General features: G+C 39.1%; 1 protein-coding gene across 1 annotated transcript; it reads left to right on the top strand.

Moving 5' to 3' along the window:
* Positions 1–1463: 1463 nt before the first annotated feature.
* LOC103144594 (uncharacterized) lies at positions 1464–7285 on the top strand. The gene is made up of 7 exons (XM_007561653.2): positions 1464–1776; positions 3051–3181; positions 3867–4304; positions 4433–4669; positions 4759–4977; positions 5412–5469; positions 5618–7285. The coding sequence occupies exons 3-7, from the start codon at positions 4122–4124 to the stop codon at positions 6700–6702; spliced, it is 1782 nt and encodes a 593-aa protein (XP_007561715.1). The 5' UTR covers positions 1464–1776; positions 3051–3181; positions 3867–4121; the 3' UTR covers positions 6703–7285.
* Positions 7286–9687: the final 2402 nt, after the last annotated feature.

Below are 9687 nucleotides of genomic sequence, written 5' to 3'. Positions count from 1 at the left end.
GTGTGTGTGTGTGTGTGTTTTATATAATATATAAAACATTTACATGCAAATAACTTTATCAAAGAAAAAAAATTATGTTATCCCTAATTTGTGATTATGAAGTGATGTGAATTTATATATTTGTAACACTATGACATATTCAGAATTTTTAAAATATACAAAAATGTATCCACTTTATTGTAAAATAATATTCCCCAGCCAGCTAAAGCAATGTGCAAACACTAGACATGATGGAGTACTTCAGTGGGCTTTGTATGTATACAATACAGCTACGCCTCATCTCCCACGGCACGCGTATGCACTTCATGCTTCCTTCTGCTGGAAGGGTTTATGGAGATTCTGGTTTCATTTTCCAGCAGGTCACTGCCAAAAGATGTGAAATGCTGACTCAATGACCATGGTGTTACTGTGCTCTAAAGGGCAGCAAACCGGCCTGACATGATTGTCAAAAGGAATTTGAGTCGGCAAACCCATCAAAACAACTTGGGTTTTCATTTCGTTGCCATGGCACGCCACATGACTGCAATAATTTATGTGAAAGGAGTCCTGACCAACTAGAGTGTATAGAAATTAATATAGCTTTCAGAAGCCTGACATTTCTCTTTGAAGTACCTGTTTTTATTGATCTTATGATCTGACCTGAACCTTCAGAGTCACATTAAGACAGTCACAGGGTTGGCCTTCTGTCACCTACAGAACATTAGAGGACTTATGTCTCAGCGCGATCTAGAGAAACTCATCCATGTGTTTATCTTTAGTCACATTGATTACTGCAACAGCGTCTTCACAGGTCTGTCCAACAAATTAAACAGCTGCAGCTGATCCAGATGCTGCTGCTCGTGTTCTCACTAACACCAGGAAGACAGAGTAGATCACACTAGTTTTAAAGTTCCTACACTGACTCCCTGTAGCTCAGAGAATAGACTTTAAAATACTGTTTAGCTTATAAATCACTAAATGGCTTAGAACCACAATACTTTAAAGATCTGCTGTTGTATCAACCTTCCAGATCTCTCAGGTCTTCTGGTTCTGGTTCTGCTCTGCGTCCCAGAACCAGAACCAAGTATGGAGAAGCAGCATTCAGCTTCTATGCACCATGAATATGGAACAAACTTCCTGAAAACTGCAAAACAGGCAAAACACTGATTTCCTTTAAATTTAGACTAAAAGCCCAGCTGTTTATTGGTGAGTTTTAACCATCATAAAAGAAACACTGACCAACATTTTGATTTGTAATGACAGCACTTGGCAAAATATGTTTACTGTGTGGTGTTATAAAGCACTTTGAGCTGCCTTGTTACTGAAGTGTGCTATAAAAAATAAACTTTATTAGTTTATTAAACTCTTAGTTGAGCAAGATATTTTGAAAGTGTTTTATTAGAAATATTTCAGGGTTTGGTTTCCTCCTGCGACATTCAGATTAAAGGTTATTTAGAAAAAGAAAAAAAGATTTACTGATATGACAGCTGTGACGTCTCTCTACCTCAGTTGTCTTCATTGTTGCCACTAGGGGGCGCAGCTCTGGAGTACATTTGAGACGTCTCGTCGTCTCATAAGGAAGTACATACTGTCAGGGATTCGAACCTGAAACCATAACTATGGCAGACAATTACCAGTACCCCGTTTTTTTCGAGTGTCACAGGCTTCTTTCGGAGAAGAACAAAAAGAAAACAGAGAGGTTTTTCCGTGTTCACAGACGGTCCGGCGGAGGAGACTGCGGTCCATGAACGAGAGAGGCTGATAATGTCTACAGCATAGCGTTCAAATATCAGAAAGGTACAGAAACATAAGACTTTCTTTTGCTGTTTGTTTGTGTTGTGACTTTGCTTTAAGAAGCATGGGAGACCTGCAACATGTCCTTCAAAACGTACACGACTATGTGAAAAAAGAAAATGCTGAAACTTATTATTTTTATTGTTGTGTTTGTTATTATTAATGTTGTTATTAATATTGTAGTAGCATATAGTCTGCATATTCTTCGACTTTGACGAATGGAAACGGGAAATTTATCTGAAAAGTGACTTAACTCAGGCTGCCAAACGCCATAAAGAGCAGCTGAAAACTGACAGAGTGGCAAAGAGCAATGGACTGTAAAAGATAATCTAAAACAAACAGTTACACTGTTATAAAGCTGAGTAAAATCTGTTTTCTTACATAACGAAAACTACTGCATAACTTGATTGATTCAGAATGATACTGAAATACAAGTAGGAATGTAAATGATCAAGCTGGAGCAAATATTAAAATATAATATTGAGCATATTACTCAGAAAAATGTTCATTGCACGTCCACACAGGTGCTAACTAAAAGGTAGAAATTTAGGAATAGCAACCAAAATTTTGTTTATGCAGGTGTCACGCTAAAGTGGTACAGTCGATTATTAGAAATAAAGGTATATTCTAATGTTCTAAAATGCTTAGCAGTTTAAATTATTGTACAACCTTATGATTATTTCAGTTTCTACACACAACAAAATTCTGTTATGTAACTAAAAGAAGACAAAACCAAAGAGCGAGTTGTCAGGCAGTGTACTGTTATATAGCTTGGGAATTATTAAGCCAATATAACTCAAGCATAGAGGTAATCTTGGTTTTGCTTTTCAGTCATTAGTTTTAAAGGGATAGTTCAAGATTTTTTGTAAGTGGAGCTCTGGGTAAAGGTAATAGATTGTAAAAACTGCCATATAATCTTCTTGTTTGCATAGATAAAGATTAGTTGTTGCTGGAGGTGGAGTCTGATGCTTATGTGACCAATTACTTGGTCACATAAGGATCAAGTAATTGGTCCTCATGTGACTCCGAGCAGGTCTGAAACTAAATTATATGTCAACCATGAAGCAATCTCGGTCTCTGGAGTTTTACCTGGAACTCAGCACTGCTTCCCTATTTACATTGGATGATTATTTCCATACAGAACTTCAGTGATTATTTACGCAGAAGTCTGAGCTCGTCCAGGATCCACAATAATATAATTTCATTGCACACGTGCACACACAGACATGAATATAATTTTGTATACATGCATGAATTTATGATGCATTGTGCTGTAGATCAACAGGAAGTGTTGAAGAAATCTAAGCACGTCGTTGAGCTCACTGACAGCTTTCTGGTGTTCAGTGTCAGGGGCAACCTGTCACCTCCCAGCTCCTCACATGACACCACCGCTGCAGCGGCAGCAGAGGTCAGCACAACATTTCCTTCTGGGTTTCCAATTCGACAAAACAAACATGAAAGGGGGCCTGCAGGGATGTTTTATAATCTGCTAAATGTCTGATCCACATCTCAATTCTTCATCTTTTTCTTTCAGGAGGTGTTAAAAAAATAAACAGCATGTCAATTTTGAAAAGTACAGTTGATTAGACTGATGTTTGATAAGCATTAAATAAGTAGTATTTTGCTTTAGCAAAGAGACACCTAAATAGTTAACACACTTGAACTTTGAGCATGATAAATGGCCAAGCTGAAGGCCAGCTTATTTCTTTAAAACCATGTCCATCCATCCATCCATCCATCCATCCATCCATCCATAGTACTAAAGAAATAAGCCTGGCTTGCCTACAGCTTAGCCTGAAAAGATGACCTGAGAAAGTAATCTTTAACATTTACCGTGAAACTCCCATAAACTAATAATTACCAACCTATTGACTGATGGCGTAAAAGTTGTTTGGTGATAGAAAAGTAAAATGGGAAGAAGAATGACAAAGAAAGCTGTTAATGTTCAAAGAAAATACTTTTAGGATGCTAAAATATTATTCCAGTTTTAAATATGACTAGAAAATCTAGTTATATATCTGCTACGATTTTTACATGGGACCTTCCTATATATGTTTACTTTGTAAATTCTGCTATTGTTATGCTTTCAACAGAGCCAGCAGTCCATTCCTGACCTAACTGATGCAGTGGGTGAAGCTAGAGACTGGAAAGGAGAGGAAGACCAACAGTGTGATGGTACTCTGGTCCACTTTGATAAAAATCCAGATGAGGTTGAAGCTCAATACTACAGAGGAGAAGACAGCAGATTGAGGACCTCGGGTGTGGGAGGTACTCTGGTAAACGCAGAGTTGTTGGACGTAGAGGAGGAGCGACATTTCGGTGAGAGCTCTGGAAAGGTGGTGAGGGCCATGCAAAAAGCATGTGACAGGCAGCTTCTGGGGCAAAGTGCTGCCTACCGTACAGGAAGCGAAGATCCATTTGGAAGGGAGTTTGATTCTGCTGGACAAAATGTAGCCAGAGGAGCCACAGCTGGAGCTCCCAAAGGTCTCGTCCAGGTTGAGATTGTTCAGGGGACCATTGAAAACCAGCAGGTGAGAATTAATGTTGAAAAGTTTCTTGTCTCTTAAGAGGATTGATTATTGGAGTTGTACAGCACTGTTGGCAGTAAGCTATTTTAGCACATGCCAATTTGTAACCTTTGGTTTGGAACTGTTTTTAGACAGATGCAGTGGTGTCTCCAATGGTCTTCAACGATCCTCTGTCTACTCGTGTTGGAAACATTCTCAGTAAAGCAATTGGTCGTCGTGTGACTAAAACGATTATAGGGAAGTCAGAAGGTGAAATGGGGCCTGGTGACTTCATTCTAGAGGAAAATCTGACTGGAGTTCCTTTTGGTGCCGTGTTCTTCCTCAGCCTTGTTCGGTGGGATGCAGAAGACAATGGAACTGCGGTTCAGGTGAGATAACTGAGCATATATACTACAATTAGTCTGTCCGGATGAGTTCAAAATAATGTTCAGCTTGTTTCTAATACTAATTTTTGCAGGTTCTCCGACTGGGCATCAACCAAATTCTGACTTCCTGTGAAAGCAAAGGGTTTGGATCTGTAGCAATACCTGCACTTGGGGCTGGCATTGCTCTGGGTTTCCCAATCACTGTAGTAGCCAGGGTTTTACTGGAGGAGATCTCTAAATTTGAGCAGGAGAGAACCACCAGCGCACCAGTTCAAGTTCTCCTTGTTCTACCAGATCAAGAGGGTTGGGAGGTCAAGTACAATAAACATGTTTTTTTCTTAAGTAATTCACAACAGAAGGGTTAACTGTTAAAAAAATAAAATATTAGCTAATGCATAGTTATGTTTTATTTATTATATATATATTATTTTTTTTGCCAATCATATCTAAGACAATGCTCGCCTTCTTGTCTGATCTCACAATTGATTTGGTGTAAAAACGGTCAAACATTTCTGTAGACACGTCTAACCATTGTAGTTTTTCTGAAAGAACTGAGATGGTTGTTGCTGAATAAAGGTGGGGCAAATTATTTTGCAACCTTTGAAATAAAAGTTGCATGTCATTTGGTTTAGGTGTGTGTAAGTGAAAATGACTATAATTTCGGCAATAAAGTGTATGTCTGTATTGGAGAGGTGGATGCTATATGTTGCGACTTGTACTAAATTTGAATGTCTTGTCCCTACAGATCTTCAAGTGTGTACAAGAAGGTATGCAGTACAACAGATCTACTGAAAATGATCAGGGTGGGTAGAGAACTGTAAGATTTAAATTAAATTTGTTTTCAGTCTGGATGATCAAATAAATATTAGAAAGCAAGAAAATAAATGACAGTACTGATAGGTTCAAAAATATATTCTGTATTCATATCCTCAATCTCAATGTTTTCTCCAGTCTCCAGTCCAACAAGGATCGTTCTGCTGGGGAAAACTGGAATTGGGAAAAGCCACCTAGCTAACACCATCCTGGGGGAGGAAGTTTTTACTTCATGCCATTCACCTAATGCTGGAACAAGAAGATGTCAATCAGAGACCAGAACAGTTAATGGCAGACGCCTCACTTTGATCGACACACCTGGTTTCTTCGACACCGACAGGTCGGAAGAGGAGCTGAAGCCGGAGATAATGCGTTGCCTCACGGAGTGCGCACCTGGACCGCACGTCTTCCTCATTTTACTTAGAGTTGACAGATTCACAAAGCATGAGCAACAGGTTATCACAAAAATATGCGATCATTTCTCAGAGGATGCTCTGAAATACGCTATAATCGTGTTCACTCACGGCGAGCAGCTCCAAGAAGGGATGAAAATCGAAGAGTTTGTCAATAAGAATAAGAATCTGAGTAATCTGGTGAAGAAGTGCGGAGGTCGGTGCCATGTCTTTGATAATAAACACTGGAACGGAGAAGGGCAAGATGATTACAGGAACAACCAGGTCCAGTTGGAGGCGTTCCTTCAGACAGTAGACAAGATGATGGTGGAAAAAAACGGATCCTACTACACCAATGCGGTTCTGCAGCACGTAGAAGAAAGGATCCAGAAGGAAGAAAAGCAGATTAGAGAGGTGGCAGAGTATTTACCCCCACAGGAGATCAGGAAGCGGGCTAAAACGTTTGTGTCTAATGAATTTCTGATCCAGTTAGTGGGTACTGCCACCGGTGCTTTGTTGGGGGCATTTTTCGGAGTGGCAGCGCTATTGGAAGTTGTAATGAAAGTTGTGAATACAGCCCAGGTGATGAAACACGTGAAAAACCTAAAAACGATGGCACCTGCAGCAGTTGGAAATGAGGTGGCAGTCGTGGCTGGCGGTGTAGCGGCAGGTGTTGCTGTGCTAGCTGCAGCTGCTTTAGGGGGAATTCAAGGTGGTGCTATTGGAAGTGAAGCATGTAACGAAGTGAAAACGCCGATGGAGGCAATTGAGAAGAGTTATGAGGCTGTTATGAAGAAAAGACATACTTTCAGGATGCTTTCACAAAATTAATATTGTGGAAGCATATCAATCTCATAACGATTGCATTGGCATTGATTAGGAAATTTAAGGTTTTTTTTTTTTTTTCTTTGCAATTACCATAAATGTACAATATTTTGTGTTATCAGCTCCAGCATTTTGAGTGTCTTTTTAACCTTAGAAGTCACAGCATCAATATGCAGCTAACAGGTGCATTTTGCTAACAGATACACACTGGAATGTCAATGGATTGTTTCATACGAGCTTCATAGCATCTTGTGGAACCAGTGCCAATAAGAGGATAGGGGATATTTTTTAGAACCAACACTATTCAAACATCTGGTTAATGCTGCTGATCATTTTTTGTCAAAAATACTTTACATGTTTTTATGTAAAAAAAAATCTATTTTTAAACTGCACTAGCAAGATTTAGGTACTAGTTCTTCTATTGCTTCACTTATCTTTTTAAATTCCTGCTTTTGTAAAGGCACTTTATTTTGTCAGGTAGTTCATAGTACTACTTGTTTTAGACAGACTGTCATTCTGCTGCATATTCACAGCATACATATTGAGCAAAATTTTGTTGCAAGGCTCCCAACAGATAAAAAAAAAAGTTTAAAAGAGAAGACAGTGTAAGTATATACCACAATAATAAAAGGACCAGTAGGAGTTTGACAGTCTTGCGGCATGGGCGCTTAAGCTGTTAAGGAACGCGGTTCTGCGTTTGAAATTGCTGTACGTTTTATCGGACGGTAGGATGGAGAATAAACCACGGTGAGGGAGGATATTTTACACATTTGAAAGGTTTTACTTTTCTTGAAGACTTAAAGGCTTTTTATTTTATTTCTTTGTAAAAATGAAACTTTGTGTCGATTCTCTACCTCCACTTTTTTAGTGAGTGCTTCAAGCTTTTGTTTTTATTTTTCCAATGAGATTGACTTCAAAAATTACGCATTTGTCAAGCAATTCACAAAACAGGAGAAATATGCTAATTTTTCAGGGCCCCACGCCGGACTCAAGTGTAAAAAGTGAGAAAGAGGAGAAAGACTCTGAGAGTAAAAGAAAGGCAGAAACAGATTAATTTTGTCTGTTTGATATGTACAGATTTGAAACATTTTGCAGCTTCTCTTTTGAAATTATTGAAACGCTGTGATATTATTTCTCATCTGTAGAATTTCTCCGTTTTGCACTGATTTACGAAAGTGTTTGTTTATTTGTTTGACACAAACCTTAAAATTGTGCTTAACAATTTTTACAAAATTATTTCCCTTTATATTTGACATGAGATAATAACGTTTTCTTCATGTTGTTTTTCACTTTTTTTATCTTCCACAATAAAATATGAACCTTAAACTGAAGTTTAATTTTGAATCTGTCTTAGTACAGCCTTTTTACACCATAAGAACTGAAAACCAAATTTTTAATCATAAGACAGAAATAACATCGGAATGTCAACATCCCAGACGGAAACATTAGGGAACTCACAAGAAATGTCTATTTTGTATTTGAAAATGTATAATAATAATAATAATAATAATAATAATAAAACTTTTTTCTTTTTAGCTTTTTCGTGGCCATATACAGTACAGACCAAAAGTTTGGACACACCTACTCATTTAATGAGTTTCCTTTATTTTCATGACTATTGACATTGTAGATTCACACTGAAGGCATCAAAACTATGAATTAACACATGTGGAATTATATACTTAACAAAAATGTGTGAAACAACTGAAAATACGCCTTATATTCTAGTTTCTCCAAAGTAACAACCTGTTGCTGTGATTACTGCTTTGCACACACTCTGCATTCTCTTGATGAGTTTCAAGAGGTCGTCACCTGAAATGGTTTTCACTTCTCAGCTGTGCCCTGTCGGGTTAATAAGTGGGATTTATTGCCTTATAAATGGGGCTGGGACCACCAGTTGTGTTGTGCAGAAGTCATGTGGACACACAGCTGATAGTCCTACTGAATAGAGTGTCAGAATGTGTATTATGGCAAAACAAAAGCAGCTAAGTAAAGAAAAACGAGTGGCCATCATTACTTTAAGAAATGAAGGTCAGTCAGTCTGAAAAATTGGGAAAATTTTGAAAGTGTCCCCAAGTGCAGTCGCAAAAACCATCAAGCGCTACAAAGAAACTGGCTCACATGAGGACCGCCCCAGGAAAGGAAGACCAAGAGTCACCTCTGCTGCGGAGGATAAGTTCATCCAAGTCACCAGCCTCAGAAATCGCAGGTTAACAGCAACTCAGATTAGAAACCAGGTCAATGCCACACAGAGTTCTAGCAGCAGACACATCTCTGCAAGAACTGTTAAGAGGAGACTGTGTGAATCAGGCCTTCATGGTAGAATAGCTGCTAGGAAACCCCTGCTAAGGACAGGCAACAAGCAGAAGAGACTTGTTTGGGCTAAAGAACACAAGGAATGGAGATAAGACCAGTGGAAATCTATGCTTTGGTCTGATGAGTCCAAATTTGAGATCTTTGGTTCCAACCACCGTGTCTTTGTGCAGCACAGAAAAGGTGAACGGATGGACTCTACATGCCTGGTTCCCACCGTGAAGCATGGAGGAGAAGGTGTGATGGTGTGGGGGGGCTTTGCTGGTGACACTGTTGAGGATTTATTCAAAATTGAAGGGATACTGGATCAGCATGGCTACCACAGCATCTTGCAGCAGCATGCTATTCCATCCGGTTTGCGTTTAGTTGGACCATCACTTATTTTTCATCAGGACAATGACCCCAAACACACCTCCAGGCTGTGTAAGGGCTATTTGACCAAGGAGAGTGATGGGGTGCTACGCCAGATGACCTGGCCTCCACAGTCACCGGACCTGAACCCAATCGAGAAAAAGGACCAACAAGTGCTAATCATCTCTGGGACCTCCTTCAAGACTGTTGGAAGACCATTTCAGGTGACTGAAGCTCATCAAGAGAATGCCAAGAGTGTGCGAAGCAGTAATCATAGCAAAAGGTGGCTACTTTGAAGAACCTAGAATATAAGACATATTTTCAGTT

This window comes from Poecilia formosa, unplaced genomic scaffold (genome assembly GCF_000485575.1).
Source record: "Poecilia formosa unplaced genomic scaffold, Poecilia_formosa-5.1.2 Scaffold130, whole genome shotgun sequence".
NCBI lineage: Eukaryota > Metazoa > Chordata > Actinopteri > Cyprinodontiformes > Poeciliidae > Poecilia > Poecilia formosa.
This window is presented reverse-complemented; position numbering and strand designations above follow the sequence as displayed.

What these genes read in the sequence shown, in the direction of transcription:
- LOC103144594 (XM_007561653.2), top strand. Translation starts at nt 4,122, where the DNA reads ATGCAAAAAGCATGTGACAGGCAGCTTCTGGGGCAAAGTGCTGCCTAC. An exon ending in CAGATCAAGAGGGTTGGGAG is followed by an intron (nt 4,978 to 5,411) that starts GTCAAGTACAAT and finishes TTGTCCCTACAG; the next exon opens with ATCTTCAAGTGTGTACAAGA. An exon ending in ATCTACTGAAAATGATCAGG is followed by an intron (nt 5,470 to 5,617) that starts GTGGGTAGAGAA and finishes TGTTTTCTCCAG; the next exon opens with TCTCCAGTCCAACAAGGATC.